The 25,097-nt window shown below is 38.4% G+C and overlaps 1 protein-coding gene across 17 annotated transcripts in view; it reads right to left on the bottom strand.

Moving 5' to 3' along the window:
• NFIA (nuclear factor I A) overlaps positions 1-25,097 on the bottom strand; it is a 403,887-nt gene that overhangs the window by 19,927 nt on the left and 358,863 nt on the right. For 5 of the 17 annotated variants that reach the window (XM_083448123.1, XM_083448109.1, XM_083448122.1 and 2 more), the window contains 4 exons: positions 22,427-22,605; positions 21,090-21,155; positions 18,204-18,369; positions 12,843-12,934 (listed from right to left, as the gene is read on the bottom strand). In XM_083448123.1, the coding sequence (XP_083304249.1) occupies positions 12,843-12,934; positions 18,204-18,369; positions 21,090-21,155; positions 22,427-22,605 (503 nt within the window). The remainder of the gene's footprint in view (positions 1-12,842; positions 12,935-18,203; positions 18,370-21,089; positions 21,156-22,426; positions 22,606-25,097) is intronic. The other 12 variants (XM_083448112.1, XM_083448119.1, XM_083448110.1 and 9 more) reach the window with 4 other exon arrangements.

Genomic DNA, 25,097 nt, shown 5'->3' with positions numbered 1-25,097 from the left:
TTTGCATATAGCATTACAGTTAAAATATTACACTTTTTTTTAAAGGAACATAACTTATCCTAACAGCCCCAGTGTTATAACAACCAGCTTGTACTTTCATCACAGTCTAACCCTTTGTTCTTCATTGCACTTTCCGCTTTTGTTAGTTTTGCAAAATCCTTTGTTAGCAAGCTCTCAAGACTGTACTTGCAGTTTTATTCAGTTTGAACCAAAGCCTGGGCTCCCAAAGCAAGTTATCTACAAACAGACTTTTTTAAAAAAAACAACCCCTATGCATCTTAGGAGTGCAACAAGGAAAAAATGTCTAAATACAGCTATTATTCTTTCACAAACAACTGGTCAGTACACATCAATAGACTATCGTGTTTAGACATGTGATGAGACATATCAGAATGTTGCCTATTTTTCTTTAGTTCTGTACCCATGAATAGGAAAAAATCCTCAAGGCCCATTTTTTGGACCCAAGGGAGAGTTGAAGTATAAGAGAAAACAAACAGCAGTTCTCAAAATAGATATTTTTGCAAAAAAATTAAAAATCTAGCATTTTGTCAAAATCAGCAGTTTTGCTGTGGGTACAGAATAAGGGTTATCACCTTCACTGAAGGAAGGAAATGGTGTTATACCCAAGATGACATTGATGTGGAGCTATGTAGATTTAATTGGATGTGATAGCAAACATACATCACCCCCCCCCCGAAGCATGGAAGTGTCCTAATACTTGTAGTATTGACACCAAAGAGTCTGTTTTGAAGACTGGACTCAATAGTTTCTAATGATTTCTAGTACAAGATGAGCGTTATGAAAATGTAAGAAAGTACAGTGTCCCTCTCAAAGAAATAGGCAGTCAACATGATGCACCAATGACTAAGTGGCTAAAGCCTGTCATTTTTAGCTATACTACCTAAAATGCTTTAGAGCTTCTGAAACGGTGGTCCATGGACCATCAGTGATCCATAAGCTTCATTCAGCTGGTCTGCAGCATGTCCATATTAAAAAATCATATTGATTTTTAATTGCTTCATCATGATGATGATGATGATGATGATGATTACACACAACAACCACCACCACCACCCATCTTCCAACACAGTGCATTACAACTGCTGCAACAGGCAGAAAAAATAATTAAGTGAACTGCCAAGACTCTTACTGCTTGGTAACACATTTCCATGGTAGAAGGGGCAAAGTGTGTGCATCGTGTTAATGGAGCAACTGCTTGTGTTAAATAATGTTAAATGTGCATGTGAAAGGGTGGAATTCAGACTATAATTCCCTTTGAAGCACACCCTGCCCCTATAAAGCTACTTCTGCTTTATTTGACTGCTTCTAGTTGGACCAAGGACATGATATTAGTCCAATCTTGTACAGTTTCTGGGTCTAACTCCCCCCCCCCCTTAGGTCTGCCTAGATAGCGGCAATATGCAGAGCTTTCAGGGTCAAAGGAAGCCACATCTCACATTACACTGCAGTGACTTTCTGGTCTGGATAGAAATGTCTAGAGGAGTCCACCACAGCTGTCCTTGGTTATCAAAGGACACTGTGTAGTGAAGATCCTGGAACAACATGAAAAACGTAGGCAGTATTGAGGGGCAGGATCTGGAGAGTCATCCATAAAGGACAATTAAAGTCAAGGGCAATTCATAACAGACATTTAACTGAACACGCCCCCCCCCAAAGTTAAGACTGACCATTGTCCATTATTAGAGCTGTCATACAATTAAAGAAATCTTAGGATATTTAATGGGTTAAGCTTCACTCAGTTAATGATTAATCTATTAAATCTGCATATTAATAAAGTAAACAGTCTGGGGAGGAGAAGCAGCATCCATTTCTCTGCTTTTAGGTGATACACACACAACATCCTATTAGCTGCAAATCTTTTAAATAATTTCAGAGAAAGCACTAAACTATTTTTAAAAATAAAACCCGCTGCAAAATAAATCAGTCCAAAGGTTTTTTAACTGAGAATTGACTAAACATTGCACTTCTAGTTATTGTTTATTTATTAATTGAAAACTTTGGAACAGTGGGACATGGTGTTGGGTTCAGGGTGAATAATTATTCTGTAAATGGAAGGAGGCCTTATTTCAACATAAGGTGAAGTCTGCATCAAACCTATTAGTCATCACACGGGGTAAAGTCAAACTATTTATTAGCATAAAGTCAGACTAATTATTAGTGCTGTGTTTTAACAGTATGAAGCATACCAAGTAAATTGAATTAATAGTTATTGTTATGACAGTAATCATAATTATACTCTTTGAAGGGATCAACACACACATTTCCACTTCCAGCATCTATTAATGGTCACATCTTATGATTTTGAAACACTTCATTAGCTTATATCAGATGTTTGAAATTCAAGATCTTGCTGTCAATTCAGTCAGCTGCAAGTTTGGACAAAAATGACCTGTCCACTTATAGTGGCATGGGGTTAATCACAATCCCACTAATTGGCTTCAACCAAGTGCATGCTTAAAGCCCTAAATTTTAAGAAATGGGGCTTGGTCACAAGAAACTGAGTGCAATATTTTAGGAACTGGGTGCTAACTAGAGAAATTAGACAAGGCCAAATCCCAACTGAAATTAGACAACTTAAGCACTTCCAGAATTTAAGCATGTACTATTTCCTCTGCGTATTGCCTACAATTTTTAGCTGAGCAAACACAGCTTGCAATCAGCTGGCTTTCTATATGTTTCCAAAGTTATTTCTGATTGCAGAGGGAGAGGAGAACCTGGCATGCTACTTATTAAGTGAGGAAAACTGTTCTGGAATCCTTGAAAAATAATACATTATGGTGTGCCACAATACTGTTTTTACGGGGATGGTTTTTAGACTATAACTGTACTTGTGGTTATTGCCTGCCAGGAAAATGGGTATTCTGACCTTTGTCCTTACTTCACTGAAAGATGGAAATTACTCATTTTTCTTTGTACATTTATTTTCAAGCAGAATATAAGCGCTGAATTTTTTTTTTTAAAGGAAAAGAATTTGTTGCAAAAATGAACCAACTGTATTTGTGGAATTTAATAAAAACACACACATTGACTTTACAGTGCAACCTAAAATTTCCAGTAACTTTTCATATCCCAAATACACCAGAGATCCTAGTAAATGTATAAAAAATACAGCACAGATTAGTACATTTTAAAAAAAGAAATTAGCTAAAAATATTGTTTAGCTTGTACATTTATAGGTAATAATTCATGTATCTGGTTTGGTTTGCAATCATCTATTTTATCAGTTGCATAGCCTGAGAAATCTTTACGAAGGCTGCTGGTGACCTGAGAAGAAGTGTTCTGTGCAAAAACCTAACATTCATATTTATTAGAATATGAATATTATTGACTGCAAGCTGCCTATTTCTATCACCAGAAGACAGTTTGAACAACAGGTTAATTCTGCTGGTTGTTTGTTATTTTTTCCAGTCTGTTTTTCCATACATTTGTTTTAATGTATATTGGATTTTAAGGCAACCAGCTCATGGAGTGCTTTGGTAAAGAAGAATGGTCTTGTGAAAATCTTCACAACACACATTTCAGTCTAAAAAATGGGAATAATTGTGACAACTGAACAAAGGTATCTTTGCTACATAAAATCTGTTCTACCTCATACTCACAGGACTGTAATTTCAGTCATCTTAATTCATTCTAGAACAATGATGTATATACAGTGGTACCTCGGGTTACAGACACTTCAGGTTACAGACTCCGCTAACCCAGAAATAGTACCTCAGGTTAAGAACTTTGCTTCAGGATGCGAACAGAAATCGTGCGGCGGCAGCGGGAGGCCCCATTAGCTAAGGTGGTACCTCCGTACTTAACCTGAAACTGTTCTTAACCTGAAGCACCACTTTAGCTAATGGGGCCTCCTGCTGCTGCTGCGGCGCCGAAACACGATTCCTGTTCTCATCCTGAAGCAAAGTTCTTAACCCGAGGTACTATTTCTGGGTTAGCGGAGTCTGTAACCTGAAGCGTATATAACCTGAAGCGTAGGTAACCCGAGGTATAGCCATTCATTTTGAAGCCCAAACAAGACATGATGATAACTGTGAATGTTTAAATTTAATCTGCTGCGGGGTGGAATATAGAGTCAGGAACGAGGTGTGGCACGTGAGGCCGGAGGCTAGCTCTCTCCCTGTATCCCAAGGTCTTTATGAAAATTCCCTAAAGGTTCTATTCACCCCAGATACAAGCATGTTTCTGTTTTGTTTCTGTTTTATTATGTATTTTGTATTCCCATTTTGTAATTTTCTGTTGTGAACTGCCCTGGGATGTTCAGATAAAGGTGGTATACAATTGTAATAAAGAAGAAGAAGAAGAAGAAGAAGAAGAAGAAGAAGAAGAAGAAGAAGAAGAAGCTTCCAGCGGAGCAACGTCATAGGAGTGGGTGTTTCCAACTACCCAACCCCTTTGCCCTTGAAACCTTACAAGAAGCTGCTGCAGGAGACTGACTGTGAGCAGCATCATGGAAGGGGTGTTTTTAGGATGAAGGTGAAATGGTGAAGCTCACATGTTATTTTTGCTGTTGCGATGCTGCTTGTTTAAGTAATCTTGTTATATTTATAGTATTGGATGTTTTGTATTGTAAGTTATTGTATAGTATTGTATGTTATTATATTTTTGTTTCGCTATGTTATTACTAAATGCTATTTGTTTGAAATGCTTCCCTGTTTTTTTGTGGCAAGTTGCTTTGAGAATGATTTTGTGTGTGTGGAAAAGTGGCATACAAATAAAATGAATGAATGAATGATTGAATGAATGAATGGTGCCAATGGAATCTTCCCTCCCAGATGATTTCACTGGAACTGCTACATGGGCGAATGCATTAATAACCCTTGTCAAGTGCTTGGTTTCTTAAAGTCTAATCCTGGCAAAATTGTATGCCGGGGAAAGTGTTATAATTTTTCCTACGACCAAGGTGTATCCTGTGCTGACTAACCTGGCACTAAATCCCATTTAATTCATTGCGTCTCATTTCTGAATAAACATGCAGTTTGCCAGAGGCTTTCTCCTCTGAGCAATAGCAAAAGCAAATTTTTAGGATTCCTAAAGTATGGCACTTGATATATCTTCTTATTTATGTGCAGTTTAATGAAAGCTTCATTTGTATCTGCAATAATAAAAAATAGAATGTGCCAGCATAACATTATGATCTATGGCTGGTGTGGGCTGATCCCAGGACATCACATTACGTTAAAGCAGAAAAACAGTTCTTTGGCAAAAAAAGGTTAAAAAAAAGAAAAGAAAAAAGATTATGGATGATTCATATTCAACAAAGCCTAAACACATTTCAGCTATCATAGGGCTAGAACTGTAACAGGATTGTGATGAATACACAGCACAGGGCGATAGGTCTGTTCCACTAGCAACAGTGCAGGTTGTCATTGTACCAACCCAGCTGCAAGCTGCTACATGGCCCATTGCAGTTATACACACATAGGACTGGGGTTTCAGTCTCTTTATTACCATTTTATTGGGATTCACTATTTTATGCAGTTCCAAGATCTTTCATATTGAAAACCTAATGCCAGCAAGGAAATGTGATTCAGTAATACCCTGACACAACCATCAGAGAAGCCGCTCCCCCCCAAAAAAAACCCTACTAAAATGCACCCCAGTAGAGTGAGATCAATGTTTTCAATAATATGTTTGTAATCATGTAGCACCCCAACTGTCACAATTAATAATGTAGAAGTAATGGGTGAAGTGGTCTCTTGTTGCGTATACACATAAAGATCTATAGTGTAAGGAAAAAGAGGAAGGTAAAGAAAGAACAAAATGTCATTTTTATTTTTTATGTGGACATGTTCTTGCTTTCCATTCTGCTCTTGTAACAATTACTGTACTAGCCTCTCTGACAGAGTCAATAAATCGATCGGGATCTGATGCAGCAGCAAGGAAGGCTAATCCAATACACCATTATCTGCAGTGGAGGTTGGTGGGGGAGGTGAAAGTGGAGAGCAGAAAATCAAAAAGGAAAAAAATGTAACCGAGAATGCATAGCTGCAGTTCGACTCTCTCATGTATGTTCGGCAGGACAATGGAGGTATATGGCAAAAAGAAATTGCAGCTGCATAAGAGATGATTTTAAGCAGAAATCAGAGAATCTATAAACTCTGTAGTACTTTAGCTGGCCACAACAATCAAACACTAAACAGACAGTTCAGGGTGGATTTCTAGCCCCATTAATCATTAACCTGCACGGCTGACAAACCAATACCTTTCATAAAGAAAGTGCTATGAAGTTTAGAAGTTCCTTAGAGATACAGTGCTAACTTGTTTTAAAGCTGCTTTGATCACCCATACAGTGTTTATTTTTATTTTTAAAGCTTTATTGATTTGACAATAAATCAGTATTTCTAACAATCCACTGGGAAGTTCTTCCTTGCAATTAATGAATATTCACAGAAGGACTAACAGTAGATTGTGCCATTAGTTACCACTTTCTTGGGAAGAGAAATGCCTTGCACTTAATCATGTCCTTCTTGACGGGTGCTCTCTAGAATAATGATTCTTTACAATATTTATGGGAAAATCCACTGGGCTAGAACTTAAATACCAGAGTTTCCGGACAGAACCACCATTTAGACTTCTTGGCTGGCCAGTAAACAACTGATTATATTCACTACTAATACCACAGGCACAATTTAAGATATGAAAGAAAACAGAAGAAAACAGAAAAGCTACCCATTACTTCCTTATAAATCTGACTTTAGTGCTATAGGAACAAAGGGACACCAGAAGCTGCCTGATGTGGCTAGATGAGTACAGTCTACACTGACAGACAGCTGCCTTCTAGGATTTCAGACAGGGAATATATCCAGTCCTACAGATGCCAGGGATCAAACTTTGGACTCTGTATAGAAAGCCAATGCACCATCACTGAGCCATAGCCCTTCCCAATGTTATTCCACATTTATCCCTGGTAGGGTCTCCTTCCTTTAAATGATTCATCATCCTCAGGACTTTTTTTAGCCAGAACTCACCAGAACTGAGTTCTGGCACCTCTTTGATGCGTTCTGACAGCTTTTGAGGTTGTGGCTGTGCGGAGCAATGATTGTGTTGGTGCAGTGGTTGTGGCTGTGGAAGTGGAGGTCGGCAGAAGGTGGGTGCTCAACAACTTTGGCTGCCCCCCCCAAAGCTCAACTTTGGGTGGGTGCTCAGCAAATTCCCCCACCTCTTTTTCTCTTTTTAGGGCAACCCCCTAAAACCCCCAACCCTGATCATCATTCATATCCTGAACCATCATTTTTGGGATTTGGTCTGTGTCTCTGAATCTCTATGAACCAATGGCAAATTCTGTGTCCTTTGGCAATTTAACTATGGCACGGCTATTTGACCATTGGTTTGTCTTGCCCAGTAGGGACTGGCTGTGACACTCAAGGCTTTCATATAGGGGTGTTTCTGAGCCCTACCTGGAGACCCTTTCCAAGCACATTGTAGACTTTATAACCAAGATCTATCTGGATTTTTGTTTGGGGGGGCAGCATCTTTGTTTGGGGGGGGGATAAGAACCAATGTGATTGGTCAGTTAAGTAATTCTATTGTTTTACTTGATCAGGGGGGTGCTCCCCCTTGGCTATGCCCATGCTTTGAGGTGGAGGGAAGACTCTGTGAGTTTAATTATATAGGAGGCTAACAGAATCCAGTTTCAGAATCAAGTGCCTTACTCTAACATATATTTTTATAAATATTTTATAGGCATATTACCAACCAAACAGAGTGGGAAGGTGAATGGGGCAATAATAAAGAAAACTTGAATAGTTTAACTGTCGACAATTAAGCTGGCTCCAATCAAGAAAAAAGGTGATGAGTGGTGCTCTGAAAGAAGGGGCACTTGCCCATAAAATTAATCCCAAGTGTTATTATTTTCAAAGATATTTGTGGCATATATCTTCCCTGCGCCTTCTATATATAGACTAAGTTCATATTCCTCCTATTTCCAAAGAGTTGGCTGCAAACTCCACAGTGGTATCAAACTTCCTTTAGTAGCTTCCCCAAGGTGAGAAAAATGTCTAAGCCCTCACAGACCAAGCTAGACAGAAACATCGGCTCCAGAAGTACTTATTCTTGTGCTGGAATTTAAAAAGGATAGTAAGTGAGAGTAGGGCCATGCGATGCATCGTATGTTCCTAATCTCATGGTGAGATAGAAACCAAGGAAGCAAGCGATAGAAAACGTGGGGAGTTTTCAGTGTCTTGTTGACTGTCCATGCAGCTGTTCCTGATGGCCTGGTGGAGAAGGACCACATAAATCACTATTCCATATGAACATGTTGTGGGAGGGGGGCAGTCAAGGTAGAGTCTGTAGTTTAGGACTCAGTAACTGGAGAGTCTGCCATTTCCGCTTGACTTTCTATAAAGGAGTTGCAACACTTTCAATATCACTTGGGTTGCATGTGGTACATTCCTGGTATTAGATGTCAGGGGAAAGTGGACTGAATATTTTCAGTGGATGACTATCTACATGGGATAGTATTTCCTTTACAAATAAGACAGCTCTCTCTCTCTCTCTCCCCTCCTCTCTTCTCACACATACACTTTCTCTCACACATCCCTTAATTGAAATCTGCAGCAACCCTAGCCCCTCAATTATTTGCAAGGTTTGGAAGAAAGAGAACATCTCCATTTTGAATTTAGATGTTGCACTAAAAGGAAATATCTGGTATAACTTAAAACTCAAGATAAACTGCTTGCAGGTTTTCGTTTTACCCCAAATTTCAGAATTAAATTATTTAAATCTCAACCAAAACAATTAATTATACCAATGTTATCTAGTCAATAGAAATATGCACTATTGATTACTATCATGTTCATAATTTTGTTAATTCTGGGTCAGTTTGTTTACAATTGCAGCCATTAGTGCTCAAACACTTAGTGTCTTGCTCTTTGAAGGCAAATTTACAATGAGTTGTTAAAATCGGACCAATGGAAATACGGTTTGTCTTGTCTACCCCTAAACAGTAAGAACAAATATGAAAATTATAGCATCCTAAGCAATCTGATCTGGAAGCCCCATACAATCAAAGGGACTTACGTCTGTTTAAACAGAATCAAATTCAATGGGGCTTATTTCAAAGTAAGTGCGCACAGGGCTGCTGAAGTATTGAATAACTGAGCACAGGACTGTAGGTTCAAACAGCTTGCTTTAAAATACCTCTCTGCTTAAAGTTATGAGGCCACAAAATAAACATTACAATTTAAATGTAAAAGCATGTGAAAACTTTTCTTATACATCTGTTAAATAGGAGGTACTTGAAGGGAGGCTGAGCGGTGGAAAAGCAGACAGCCAAGCGGCTTTCTACTGCCTAACCAATAAAAACAGACCCTGAAGAGTTAAAATATTCTCCGAGTTGCTGGTGTACTTTCTGTGACCTTGTTCAATGCGGAGAAGGCTTGAAATCCAACACAGTTTAACCACTTCTATCCATGTAGCTATAAAGGAGGGCCCTTACCAAACAGTGCAAATGGAGAAGTCAGCAAGAAAGCAGACAGTGCTCTCACAGTCTGAGTCCTGGAATATATCGATTTCATTACTGAGGGTAAGTTCACATGCTTTGTGAACATGATACAACTTGCAGTTTTCTGTGTGATGAACTGCAGCTACTGTTTGCTTGCTTGTGAAAAGCCACTTCTCAAACGGACCATCTTTAACCTCTTGTATCAGCTCACCTTAAGCTGGGGAAACGATAAGGTCCACTCATCCATGAGAGCAGTCCTGTTATGACACCTTCCACACCAGCAAGTTATACCCCAATGGAGGGGTGGCAAACCTGGGGCCCTCTAGACATTGTTGAACTGCTGCAGGCCCTTTTTCTATTTTATTTAACGAAGTCTGTATACTGCTTACTCAAATAAAAACAAAGTCTATATATATATATATATACACACACACACATATACATATATATTTATACATTTTTTAAAAATGAATTAAAATCAGTAATCCTAAATCCATTGTATTTAATAAAATTACATGCTTGGGGCAGCTTGTGGAAACAAAAAGGTTTCTAGCAGGTGCCAAAACCAACACAGCAAAGGGGCCAGCCTAGCATTGGGAAGGGAGCCCCCCCAAAGTAGAGTGCTATCACATTGAAGTATTGCATCACCTCTGTTGGCTGAGGCTGATGGGAGATGAAGTCCAACAACATATGGAAGACTCAGATTAGCCACCACTGCTCTAATAGCTATAGTTTGTAACATGAGATGCGGTAGGCTCAGAGTGCAGTAAGCTTATGGTGGTGAATTTGTTGCAAGGGCCACAATTAAGGTTAGTTTCTGCAGGCTACTCTTCATACAAGTATGTTGCTACATGTCACAATTTGCTATTGTGGCTTTGGTAATTGTCACCAGACCTGCAAACCGGGAAAGGGAGGGGGTGTTTTGCAGTGAAATGGTGAATATCGGCACAACTCAGTGGTAAGCTGCTTCCCACAAACTACTTTCCACACTAAGCTAAGCAACAGTTGAACTGTCATCTTACCAGAAAATGGTATTTAAGACCATTGGACACAGGCTGTATTCCATGTGTGAAAATGGCAACAGAATAAAAACATTGTAGTAGGTGCTATTTGGTCCATGTTGTATGTTTCAGTTTTATGGAGGAAGAACAGAATTGCTGTTTGTCATAGGTCTTCATGCTAAATGATTATATTTGAAATTTCAATTGTCAAATGAAACCAAATGCTTCTTGCTCTTGACCTTTAAAACATTGTACGGTAACCATTACAACATTCTAAATAAAAGCTATGGTTGTCCTAAACACAAATTCCTCTTGTTAATTCTTCCCTTCCTCATGATTATGGGATATTAAGTACAGCCTTAATATTTTTCAACATCTGGCTCAAATTAGTCGCTAACAAAACTGCCAACAACTATTTTCGTAATTGACAATTGGGAATTTGAAATGGCCCAGAAAAAGCACATTCAGTGTCCTTGTCTAAGATTAGTCTTTAAAAAATGGTCAAGCTTCTGATTCAGCTATAAAAAATGTCTTCGTAGGGCAGGGTTATTCCAACTTCACTGGGGTCAAACTAGTGTTGGCTGAATTCTTGATGCTCTTGGTGGTTTTTCACTTTTATGTTCCACTTGACACTGGAAACAAAATCTTTAAAGACATTTCTTTGACCTCCACAATATCTTTGAGGTAACTTTGTGTTCTGTTAGCCACTCCTATGATCCCAGTCTCATAAATAATTTTTCTCCCACCTGTAGAAATCAGATGTATTCCAAAATTCTTTCCTCAGTTCCTTTGTTAAAGTTCTGAATATACTCCGTATGCATCAATATGTTACACTGAGCAGCACTGAGGTTTTTGTGAAACTTTTTACTCCCTAAATACATATACTGAATATCAGTATAGCAAACCAGTTGCGTAAAAATATCCAGGGAATCTTGGGTCAAGTTATCTCCTGTAAAACACACACATACACACACGAGAGTATGTAGGTATTTTATAACGGGGCTTCTCTAATTTGATGAAGTAGCCAAACCTTCCTCTTCTTTGGGTGAAATTCGAAAATACCAGAAATGACTCTTTGGGAGGGATGTGTGTGTATAAGGAACTGCTTGTGGAATTTTTATTGCTGTGCAAGTGCCACAGCAGCTGCAACAAAGATGCTTGGTCTGATAATTTATGGGTTTTCTGTGCAGTCGAGAAATCATGAATCTTGGCGAAAGCACCAGAACGCAAAACCATTATCTTCCATCTCAACCTAGATTCTGTGCTCTGTTTCCTCTAATGAATTCTTGATCCACTGGGTCAGGACTGTCAAAGGCAACATCACTTCCATATGTAATAAAGCCTTTAGAAACTGCTCTGAGTATCACCTGGCCTAACTGGCAAGTTCAAACTCCCAAGTACATTTAAGTATATTTAATCAGAAGTATGTTTCAATTATCTGGACATATTTCCAAAGTACGTATGCCTATAGCTAGCCTTAGGCTAGTTTTTAGAAATGTTGTTAATAATGTTGTTTTGGACACTATCCATCACTCCTATTCCACTGGAGCAAGAGGTTTGAACTAGCAGAAGAGAACTTTCACCTCTTCTCCTTGGCAGCCCCAAACATGTCCTCAAAACCAGCTCCAGAGCAGAAGGAGACAAAACTGAAGTAGGGCTGTAACAGTGGCACTCCATTGGCACCACTTTGGATACAACCATATATGTCTCAGTTTAAGGGCTTTAAAAACAATTTTAAGAAATAATCTGTAAATTTGGGTTAACACAGCCTATGATGCATGAAGCAGCTGCTTTTAAAATATGGCTATTAATTTGAATGATCTAATAAATTCAGCTGCTGACTGTCATGTTTATCAAAGAGAAAAAATGGCCCTGGGGTTCTTCTCTTGAAGATACAAAGTCCCTCTTGCATAAGAAAACTGTGGGCATGGTATAGCTTAGAAAGAGGGGAAAGATTAGTGTTTGAACATGTATAATGGCATGTGATGTAAGTGTAGAGAACGGGACATTCTATACATTTTTATTTCCCTTGTGGAAGTGACCATAAGTGACCAATGTCTTGGCTTGCCATAAAAGACCCTGAAAAAGTGGGCTGCAGAAAAAAAAAAATTCTGTGTGTCAGAAAGAAAATTGTGAGTGTCAGAAAGACAGAATTAAAGTTTATAAGATTGAATTTGAAAGTAGCATTGTTACCACAAGATTTTTTTGGAAAACAAAACATACAAACAAATACTGGCAATGACATTTCACTGTTACTCAGACCATGAAGATGAACTGACTGGTGGAGAGACACACGTCACTTTCCGTAGCAACACCAAAGTGCACCAAAGAGTTAACAAGCAGCACAGCAAACAAAGCAGAAGTCGAAAGCTTCCCACCTGTGTCTGTTGAGGGATATTTACAAAGCTTGGATCCCGTGGTCCAACAGTGACGAATCGGTTTGCAGGGGAGGTGCTGGGTGTCGAGTAGGCTGTGAAGGGAAGGGACACATGCGTTCAGGAAGCAGCACTAGATCACAGACAGACAACACCAAAAACAACACCGGTCTTGGAGCCACCTAAACAAATGCTGGACACAGAAATGAGCTCACGTTGGAGGGGTCAAGAATCTGACTTGGGGAAACTGGGTTTTGAATGATGGCAATATAAATATGGACATAATTGGGCAATAAGAAACAGTATTTCTTATCAACACAAAATGGCATGGTAAAAAAAATATCTGGAGTGAGACACACAAACTTTAGTGAAATAATTATGGAAAACAAACAATTTAAAAGAAGGGAAACCATTCATTCTATGGAGACCATGCCCTTAGTTACATCACTTTCTACTAATATAATTCTTGATATTAACAAGATGGTGCCCATAGCTTTCAAAGTAACAGGCACAGGGTGCAATCCTATGTGTTCTCACCTGAGAGAAAGCCCCATTGTGCATAACGGCACTTACGTCTGAGTAAACACACCAAGGATTGTGCTGTAAGCCTTACAGAAGGTTAGTTAAGTCATCCAAAGATGCAGTGTGATTAAGCAGCCAATATACAGTCGTTGGAGAACTGCCATGATTTTGTGTGAGCTTTTCATCAGAGTACTATTGGACAGATGGCCAACTGTTCATGTCCCATTAAACAATAAATTTCAATGGAACTACAATTTTTTTTTTTAAAAAAAGCATTAGCACAAGAATTAGACACACATGATGTCTGATAATGGACAAAGTATGTTGTGTGTACAGTATCAATCTAGCCTCCTTAAGTATTTCACATGCAATGTGAAAGTTCTGCTTAAAATCAGAGAACCACTGCCAACCAGAGTAGACTTCCCGTCCCAAGGTCAGGAGGACTGTGAATCTGCACAGCATCAGAAAAAAACAATGGGACATGGTAGAACGGAAGGCACTATGATCTACCAGCAGAATGCTGTACTATGGTATATTCTATACTGTTCTATAAAGGTACATTATCCCACCTCAATCAACTGCAAAGCATCCCCTTGCAATGGAATCGAAGAGCTGGTTGAGAACAGGGCAAAATCTTATTTGCAGTGCTCAAATGCTCTTCAGGAGTCAATGTTTAGAAGGGGCTTTATTGTCTTCTGACCACAGGTGCTGTAAGTCACATTTTTATATAAGTTTCCAAATATTTATTGTATTTATAACAGTAAGTTTATAGCAAATTTTGAAGTCAAATCTTAATTATTTCTTTTTAGAAACTCTTTTTCTATTTCTGAATGTGTCTAGCAGTCATACTGTAAACATGGTCTATCGTATTAGGCTCTTTCTTAAGAAAAAGTAAATGTAGAGCAAATGGTCTCAGACCATTCACACAGCAGCAATTCATTTTGGCCCATCTGAACAAAGCTTCTGAAATGAATATATTTTTAACATTACACTTGGAGATCAAAGTCACAAACTTTCTTCACCCTCAGGATCATGCTTCAAAAGGCATGATTATTAGAAAAACAGGAATAAAAAGAAACAAGACAAAAAGGAAATGTAATTTACAGGCTTTACCATTTCCAAACCTTCCCATCGCCATAGTGTCTCCTACACCATTCAGGTAACAAAGGAATTACTGACTTCAGACTTCAGGTAATTACCGACCTCACAAGTCAATGAAGTCAACAATACTGATCTGCACTAAGTCTTTGAAGGTTAAGTATATTTTGCCTTCTAAGCTGTGTGAGATGATCGATACCTGTTTTTTCTGCTTTTATTAGGAGTATATGACCCATCTTTCCTTTTGCTATGCAACGGGGGAAGCCATAGCTCAGTGGAACAGCATCTGTTTTATGCATATAATATCAAGTGCAACGGATGGCATTCCTAGCTGAATTATCCCACGTAGCAGAACTAGGAAGGATCTTTGCCTCGGGCCTTCTAGAGTTATTACCTATCAGAGTCTGCAATATCAAACTTGAAGTCTGAACTCGGTATATAGAAAGGTGCAAGTCACAAGCAACTTCTTCAGTATGAATTACTTTTAATTTTCTGTGGTGTGAAGGGTAGTCTTCAAATTCCTTACTTTTCTGGGAGAATGATTACTGTCAAAGAACTGGAGAGTCAACAAGGATAAATGCTAGCAAAGCAGAATTCCAGGCAGCAGTAATCTAATACAGCGTGCAGCTTCTTCCTCACAAGAAGGAAGGTATGTATGATATGAATAGCTACACTATTCTGATATGACTGGTGCTAACATTTAACTCCCTTCAAACATTTATTTTTACTAAGATGCAAACAACAGAACTTGACAGGACACATCTGAAAGACCACAATTTTGCACTAGATCAACACCTTCTACCATAAAGCATGCTGCAAACATAAGAAAATGGGCTTGTGCCAGGAACGTGCTTTAAGTACCAAGGCCCCTGCATAAAGGAAATGAAAGATTAGCAACATTTTACAGTTGTGGAAGGAGACCATATTCTTTTAAGAGACAAACGGCAAGTGTCTGGTAAACAGATCTGCTGGCTTTGGTGGCAGATTCTATCCGCTCACCTGATTTTAATTTTCCTCTTCTGCATGATACATCTACTTTGTCCAATGTTAATTTATTACTGGTTTGTGATTTTGGGAAATTCCCACCTGCAGCTCGAAGGAAGATTCTCAGGAGGTAAATGTGGAGCAGCCTGTATCCTTGCATCAGACTCTACAGCTGTTCAACTATGGAAATTGGTCTGGACTATAGAATTCAGCATCCTGGGAATCATTTATTTATTTATTTAAAACTTGAGTTTCTTGCTCATAACGGCAATGAAGACACGTCTGGAAATTTGCATGGTGAAATTCAAGAAGCTAAAAGGGAACTAATAAGGACTACAAAGAGTGGGATTTCAGGTCTTGCATAGCTTCGTGCCTAAACGACTAGCAGAAGCTGAAATAAATTATGGACAATGTGAAAACAGGCTGAATTTATGCAGGTCACAAAACTGTGCTATTTGGTATTTTGTAAATTGGGTCTATTTTACATATCCACATGTGAAAACCCACTTCTCCAGGCCTATGCATAAAACAGAGCGAAATAAAACTCTTGTATCAAGAAAACCCAAGTTATGCATGAAGAAAAGATATATTCTGATGGTTTTGCAAGTGGATGCTTCACACAAATGTTTCACCACAGGCAGGCACAATAATATTTCAAGCAGATTATTATGTACCCAGGATTCACCCACATTAGCCCAGTATGAAAAAATCCTTCAGCTAGATAAACATTTACTAGATAGCCCTAGGAAGACATGGCCATCATCTTCCTGGCTGCCAAAGTAGGTGCTTATCTCAGTTTAAATAGTGCTTTTTAAATCTTCCTGTTGTTAGTATATGAATAACAGTATACACCCACTTGGAGAGGAAAATAAAAATAAAGCCAACATGCGGGAATTCTTTATTTACTCATATGGACCTAGACACATTTGAGAGCTAATGTGTTACACTGCAAAGAACATTAGGCTTCAATGAAGAGGCTGTGGTTTATCATTTCTTTGCTCAGCTAACAACTCAACTGTTGGACCTGAATGACACATAGTTTCTTATGCTGATTCCAGATTGCAGCTATATAAAAGATATAACTCAGTTGGTAGAGAATGAGAGTGTTAATCTCAGGGTTGGATACTGAGATTCAGCTCTGAGGGCCTTCTGGCAGTTCCCTCATTGTGAGAAGTGAGGTTACATGGAAGCAGGCAGACGGCCTTCTCGGTAGTGGCACCCACCCTGTGGAACGCCCTCCCATCAGATGTCAAGGAAAGAAACAACTATCTGACTTTTAGAAGACATCTGAAGGCAGCCCTGTTTAGGGAAGTTTTTAATGTGCTACATTTTTTTATAGAGGCTGTAAGCTGCCCAGAGTGGCTGGGGAAACCTAGCCAGATGGGTGGGGCATAAATACTGTATTTACTTGAGTCTAGTGCTCCATTGAATCTAATGCACACCTTAATTTTCAGAACCTCAAAACCAAAAAAAGTATTTGCTGCTGTATGTAAATGTGCCGTTGAATCTAATGCACCTTAATTTTCGCAACGTAATTTGGCCCAAAAAAGGTGAGCATTAGATTCAAGTAAATACGGTAATAAAATAATAATAATAATGATAATGATAATAATAATAATAATAATAATAATAATAATTAGGGGTTTGAACCCCCTGTTGGGCTAAAAGATTCCTGCATTGCACGAGTTTGGACTAGATGTCCCTTGTGGTACCTTCCGACTCTACAATTCTATGATTCTTTAGTGCTGCAGTAATGTTACTTTTGCTCAATGGGGTGAAAACAGAATTCCATCTGTGGGTCCACACAGCCCCTAAGAAGTGTGCAGTTTCACAGCAGTCTCATAATTCTGCATCTCCATGGCAAGGCTAAAGTTGCTGCTCCCTTACTGAGTAGCAAAGGGAGATTTTAAACTTCTTTACACAGAAGTCCTATTCTGTTTTCTAAGGACCATTCAGAATTGCAGCCTTCACTCAGTGAAGAGTTTTCCTTTGTGGTTTAAAGCAGCTTCTGCTTTTCTGCAACAGAATATCCTTGGAATTAAATAGTGAACATGTGTAATGAGTCAAAGCTACTTCTAGAAGCAAATATTACTCTACTGCATTGCCACTGCTGTAGAACAGAAGAGCCCACTGTCACTGCTACCTGTATGAATGATTTAGATCATGCTTAGATCTCTGCTGCAAGGTAACTAAAACCAATGATAATGATGATGGAGGTGGTGGTGCTGATGGTGGTGCTGATGATGATAAAGAATTTTACATAAAGAATACTGTCAAAAAGTTTTTAAAATAAACATAACCAAAAATCTAGAAATTATCAAACAAAATCCCAAAAACCCAGGTTAACCATATTTCAAGCTTCTTGACTATATCATGTTTCTGTGTGAGAATTAATATAATAAAGAATTAATAGCCAGGGAAAAAGAAACACAGAAAAGAATGCATTAAATTCATTTGCTGTTATTTTTAAATACACTTCAAAGCCGTGCTGTATCTTCGTGAGGCATAGGATATTATAAAACATTTACAAAGCAAAAAAACAGTTTTGGGAATCTATCTTACTTCTGTCCAGAAGGAATTAATGTTTGCTTTTTGTTGTTGTTGTGGCCTTAATGTGTGCTCTTAGCGTGCACTAAGTAGGTGAGTTTAATGGCAGGAATGTTGTTACTGCATTTTTGATTCCCTTTCCAGAACAAAAGAATAATGAAGCTGCAATTATACTAGTCAGCCCTTTCCTTGCCTCCTTGCAGCTGTACTTACTTGGTGAAGTGGGAGAGGCGGCACCTCCTTCTGTCGACGTGGTTGGAGGCTTTGTGTCTGGCACTGGCAGAGGCACAGGCCTGGCCATTGGTGGAGGAGGTGGCGGCGGCAACATTGGGGTAGGAAGGAATGGATTGTGCACCTTGCCTTGACTGCTACCATTGGGCTGCCAAAAACATAAGAAAAGAAAAGAAAAGATGATTAGCTGCCTCTTGTCCCAAGAGAACAGTTGATTAGTGCTAAAGATAAACACAAACAAACAGGTAGCTGAAATTGAAATGAATCTTTTTATAAAGAGATTTGGATGCTAGTGTCCTTTCTATAAATGGAAGAAGCTATACATTTATGAAGAAGAACATTCACCCCTTCTCCTCCCCTCTTCACCCCCCTGAAAATCTACTCCCAAGATTTGGGTGGCCCTTGGGAATGGCATTGGATATGGCGCAGGGAACTGCAGATGGACAATCGAGTTTATGGAAGCCACTTCTTTGTTAACTGAAAAAAAGGAGAAACTTATCAACTCCCCCAGCCCCTTTTCCTTATATGAAAACTGAAGGCATCAGGCAAATTTGGACATATGAGCCTCAGAAAGGCTTGGGCTTGCGTGCTCCCCTCTCCTCCTTTGCTGTGGCTTCAAGAGCAGTAAGGAAACTTTTGCTTTCATTTTAGGTTGACCTTAGTTTAGTATGTTGTCCAAACCCTATACTTGGGGTGATTTTAATTATGGCAACTTGAAACAATACAGTTTCATAAACTATGGTTTGAAACTGGTTTGTTTTAGCTAACCACAGTTAACTTTAACCACCATTTTCTAGGTTTGGACAACAGACAAATGGCAGTTATTCTAAAATAGAAGTGGGAGTTTCCAAAATAGCAGTGGGAGTTTCCATTCTTCTCCTCACTCCCATGCCAGAGGAGAAGGAGGTGCATGAACCTAAAATGTGTTGCAGCTTAAACCTCCTTGGTTTGGCATTACTTGCAAACAAGGTCATTGCCTTCTATTATTTTCCTGGAAGTTTGTATCTTATGCACAAGAGCAGAACCCTGAACCAATTATAATAAAAAGCCTAAAGCTGCATCACCTCAGCAGTGACAATATTCTTATAGCTCTACTGTTGTTAATCTTCACTAGGACCTTGGATTTGCCTCCATACCAAGGTTTCAAATGGACTTAGGCCACAATCTTCAAATCAATTCCTCACTGAAATCAATATTGGGTTTAAGACTGCAACCTTACATTATACATTATTCTTACTAAGAAACGAGAAAATTGAGGAGAAAATAAAACTGACATTTCACATTTTGAAATAATCCCAACTATTCTTTTAATAATTAGCCATTGTTGATTCTCATAAGAGCTGTACAGCTCAGAGTTTCAATTTTTTAATATCATTCTGTTAGAAAACACTATCTGCTTTGTTTAAAATATTTAATATCATATGATGGTACAAATATGCACCATGACACAGCTGAATGAGAACAAACTGTGAATGAATCAGGTGGTTTGATTTTGTGAAAAATACTGACAATATTCTTTAGTATTCTGTAACTGGATGAAGATTAAAAACTCTTTCTTTAAATGTAGAGAATATGTATAGTGGAAATGTTTAGTTCCAGGATGCTGCAGAATGCATATTTCACATGGGATCTGAAGCTTAAAACATGCTAAATCCATTTAATTCCTTTGAGAGGCTTTGTTGACTTCAAGGAATGCTATTACTCACAAGTTTGCAAGGCTATGATACTGTTCCGAAGTGACTCATAAGAAATCATAAGTCATAAGTTCAGCCAATTTTTGTGGCGTTAGGTGCTTAAAGAGGTGGTGTAGCCAGCATCATACCAGACCACTTTGACTTCCTGAATCCAGTGAATGAAATCTCCTGAGTAGAGTGAAGTCAGTCATCTGATTAATAATAACTTAAAGAATATAGCTCTACTGCTTATAAGCAATGGGTGGTATCCAATTGATTCTCCTTGTGCTACTCCTGCAAGAGTCATCTGGTGGAAGAGGAGAACATTTTTTTTTGAGGATTACCCTTCTCTATTGCAGCCCTTAGTATCTCCCACTCTGATCTGGGCAACCAGAAGTCCCTCAAAGTAGATTGTGGGAGGAGAAAGCAGTCTAAGTTCCTCTAAATTGGGTTTTACTTTCTAGTAACTGTGTAGTCCAAACTTCAATATGTTATTCCACTTTTGCCATATCTTGTGTAATCTTCTGCCCAAGTAGACACATGAAAACTGCTATAGAAGAACCTACTTATTATAACACTGCATGCACTTTTAAATATTTGCAGAACTGCTTTAGTGGATATTGTTTTTCTGCTTATGGCTTTTAGATCCAGCGTTATAGTTTGGATCCAAAGCAATGCTGTTGTTGTTTTATCAGGTTCAGGTAACAAACTGGGTGCTAAAAGCAACTGCTTACACTGTATTATACATATTGGAAATGTAACGGATAAAAACAACTGGGGAAATCATTACTCTTCAGTTGTGCCCTACTGTTCGCAAGAAAGCCAAGAATTATTTTAGATAAGGTTGTACACAGAGTTAATCATTTCTGCATACAAATGGAGTGTTATTCCAATAACCTGAAGATAATTACTAAGTTTGACAAAAACAACAACCTGAGATTGCTCAATCAAAAATCTTGGAGCACTATTTAATTTTTCAGAGAGATAAGGAGAAAAGATAACAATTCTCAGGAATAACAAACTATAAGAATCTGTACTTTTATCTTCTTGAGTTCAAGTACTGGTCAGCTTAATCTAAAGTGCTATAAGAAAGTCATTTTTTAAAAGAAAGTGAATGTGGCTGATCTGAAACAGCTGTTCCTTACTCTCCTGTCTAAAGAAATAATTAATAAAAATTACAAGGTATTTTGTTAACCTTGGAAGTGCTGAAGTCAGAAAGCATGAAGCTGAATCTTTGGGACCACGGCAGGTGAAAGTCTTCCTAAAGGATGAATTAGAAGTTCAGTTCACACAAAATGCTGTTATACTGGATGTTGGGTTGGGATGCCACCAATTACTGTCATTTTATTCTCAATTACGGTAATGCACTCGAAAATGTGGCTGCCTGTAGACTTGATCCAGAAGCTAGTCCAGAACATGACTGCTTGGCTGCCAACTGGAAGAACCTATTGCCTGTACTGAGGGCAGTACACTGCTGCCAATATGCTACTAGGTCAGATTTAAGTATTGGTCTAAAAGGTCCTTAATAAATTGGGGTTCGGGTTCCTGAGGACTACCTTACTTTCTCTATATTGGTATGGTCACTGTGGTCATGAGGGTAGGTTCTTTTTGAAGTGCTGCATGCCACTGAGGTCGCCTATGTGGTGACATAGTGCAGAGCTTTAGTATAGCAGCCCCTATATTTTTATTTTACTAGACCTTCCTAGAAGGACAACACAGGTTATTGCTAATTTTGAAATAGGTTTTTATCAGATTACCAGTAAACTGTATTATTTTGCTTTCTCTTTTTGTACATCACTTTAAGATTCTTTTCAATATAAAGCAATTGAGAAATTTTCTAAATAAGCGAACTATGGCCTAGCTTTATGTGACCAAATCTCAGAGCTAATGTGATTTCCCCTCTCTTCTTTTCTGAAGAGGATGCTAAGAGATTAGAAGCTTTTGCATACATTATCAATTAATTGCACATTAGAATTATATCCAGCCCCTAAATTGTTGTTCATTTTAATCATGGTTTATTGAAACAATGGTTTAATAAACAGTGGTTTGCGTAAACCATGGTTAAGTCTAACCTCAATTTGCCTTGATTAGGACATAACACCAAGCTGCTGTTAGTCAAAAGAAGCAGCAGCAATACCTTCTCTGAGCAATCCCATTATAAAAAGGTAGTGGCTGCTGCCAGCATTATATCCTGGGTTAACACACAATATTCTATGATATGATATTTTGCCTGGAAAGCTACAGTTGCGCTAACGACCAACATGGCAATGAGCTGCTAATGCATCTGGCTACAAGTCAGAAAGTTTAGCATGTAAAAATAAAGCAGTTTAAAAACACATTAACTGAACTTCAGTCACATTCAGTGGGACCTGAACATGCATATCTTTAGCTGGATCACTCTTCATAGTCAGTTTGTAGCAGTGAAAAATTAAGGCCCTGTTTTTATATATGTAAAAAACACTTGTTAGCATAATTTCATGGTTATTTGGCACAGAAACAAAAGCATCTGAAGAAATAAAATGGCTTCCTTACATTTAGGAACCCCACCTGTCCAGCCTGCTGACCAGCGTCGGGACAGACAAGTTGGACAAACTCTTTCAGAGTCTCCTGAGGATGATAGCGGATTGCTGGGTGTGAGAAGTATGGCCCAGGCTGCTGAATAATGGGTGATGTTGGAAAATGAAGAGTCGATGGTGTTGCATGTGGACTTGCTATAAGAAAGAAAAGAAGGCGTTATAAGGGATTGATTTTTGGACTTAGATAAACACAGTTCAAATTTATAAATTTATTTATATAGAAACTTCAATTATTTTAATATAGCTCTTTATTTTTTAAAAGAAAAAAAACCTCCCCACTCAAAAAGAAAAAAGAAAAAAAGAAAAGCCTTCCCCAAATCTATACACTCCAGAGTATGTGCCTGATGTTCTAGGTACTGATTTTTATAATACATCAAGTCATATTGAGTTCTGTAGCACTTCAAATATAAAGGCAGAGCTTAAATGCAGCCAGATTTTAAAATGTCTTTTCTGCATTTTTAGTGGTCATCATTTATAAAGGAGCCAGAAGTCCTTGGTAAAAGTGACGACTATTCATTACCTTAAGAGCCTTTCTAATGAATCGAGCAATAAAAAATGTATTTGGGAGATTACAGTTGATTTAATTGACATTCTGCATAATTCTGGTTTCCACATAGGGACCAGTTTTATTTTGGGCTATAAATGGGCAATAATATAATGATGATGCTCTTGCAGCCCTTGTGTATGTCATTTTTTCGGCTCAATGGAGAAATATGATTTTTAAGTCATTTGCTTTCATGTAAACTAACATTTTCATTTTGTCCTTTCTAAGTGAAAACTGGTCATTCAAATGTGACTCCAGGGCAATTTTAGGAATCTAAGATAGTGAATTCACATGCAATGGATTAAAATTATGTATAGACTGGCTCTCAGTAACCCCTACAACAATACTACAAGCAGAATTTTTGTATTAGGGAAGGTAAAGGAGGCTGAAACTAAGATACAGTGGTTTGACTACTACCTTTCAGTGAGTAACATGATATTCCTGTATGTATCTTGTATGCATCTCATATTTCTCCACACTGAACAGGAATCAACCCCTGCACACCAATTTCTCCAAAATGGGCAAGTTTATTCACTCCTCCATAATTAATGGCAGGAGACATGGGCGGCACACGGAACAATGAAATATGCATGGATACTCAAGTGACAATGATAGTAATTATAGAAGAAAATGTGGCAAAGACTCAGATATTTTCTTCTATGGTACCATGCAGTTAAATAGCCCTATGGTACAGATAACAGTTTTAAATTTTATTTGCTATGTCTACCGAGTAGATCTATACTCTGTTACCTTCTTCATGAATAGGGCACGATCCGGGTGGTTTTCCAAGTAATTCACACAAACCTATTGAAGACAGCACTCCAAAATGCATCTGCTGGGAGTGGGATGTACATTTACCCAGCAACAATAATATTGGAATTGGAATACTGGGAAAATGTCATATGTTCACATTTACTCCTCTATAAGCCAATGTATCTGGATTTTTTTTTGAATTTTGATGATTTTCTTTCACTTCACCACACTGCACCACAGAAGTCCATTGGGGTTGTATGCTATCGCTCCTCTCACATTAGGGTTTATTTCTGACCAAGTATATAGACATCCTCTCTCAACCAGCACTATTAAACTTTTATATCTTTCTATGCCTATGCACTGCATTTGTAAACCACAAAGAACTGCTTCAATAAAAGTTTTGAAAGTCACTACGTGAACAGGAGAATAGACTGCATTAGTCTGGAAGCATGCTTAATACGTTGGGTGTATATACAACTTGGCAGTACAAAGCAATAGCTGAATGAAGATTAAACCAAAATAAAGTAGCAGCATTTTGCATTGGTGTTTCACCGACATTAGACAGATTGTAACAAAGATTTCTCTTTTTAACAAAATGAAACAAATCCTTCATTCCATACTAGTTGGGCTACAGGCGGGGGACACTTGAATAAAATATTGAGGGGGGGCAGGTAAGTAAGCACACACAGCATTTGAATGACAATGCCCATCAATTTGGGGGGTGGCCCCATCAAATATTTTTATGGGGGGCCCAAATGGTCCTCAGCCCCTAGGAGTTGGCTCCTATGTTGGGCTATGAGTGGTTTTCAACTAAGTTTTACTCATGGCAGATCTATTGAAATTAATGGACTTAACTTAGCTGTGTATGCATTCACATTAATTGGTCTACTCTAAGTAAAACTTATATACTACCCTATATTTATTTTCCCCCATGAAGAAATAGCTCATACTAACTGCTACAACACACCCAGTAGTGACAGAAATCCAGCTACATATTTGGAGCCCAGATTATCATAGAAGTAGATAACTGAACCTGCATGGTCACTGAGGTTACAGACCTTTTCCACCTCCAGAAAAGAGCTGTCTAGGTGCTAAACATGACTTTGTCCCAAAATACATTCACTTTGTAAAGTCAGCCAGTAGTACCTATTCTGTTTATATAAGTATCTTACAGTCATCCTAAAACATCACTTCTGATTAGCTAGAACAAAAGGAAGCTGCCTTCTGCATATCTCATCTACCACATTGAGCATCTAACTGCTCAGACATGTTCCCGTGTTAAAATCTTACCCTACTATTATTTCAGACTACATAACTGCTTCATTTCCAG

The sequence above is a fragment of the Podarcis tiliguerta genome (assembly GCF_965153285.1).
Source record: "Podarcis tiliguerta genome assembly, chromosome: 6".
NCBI classification, from domain to species: domain Eukaryota; kingdom Metazoa; phylum Chordata; class Lepidosauria; order Squamata; family Lacertidae; genus Podarcis; species Podarcis tiliguerta.
This window is presented reverse-complemented; position numbering and strand designations above follow the sequence as displayed.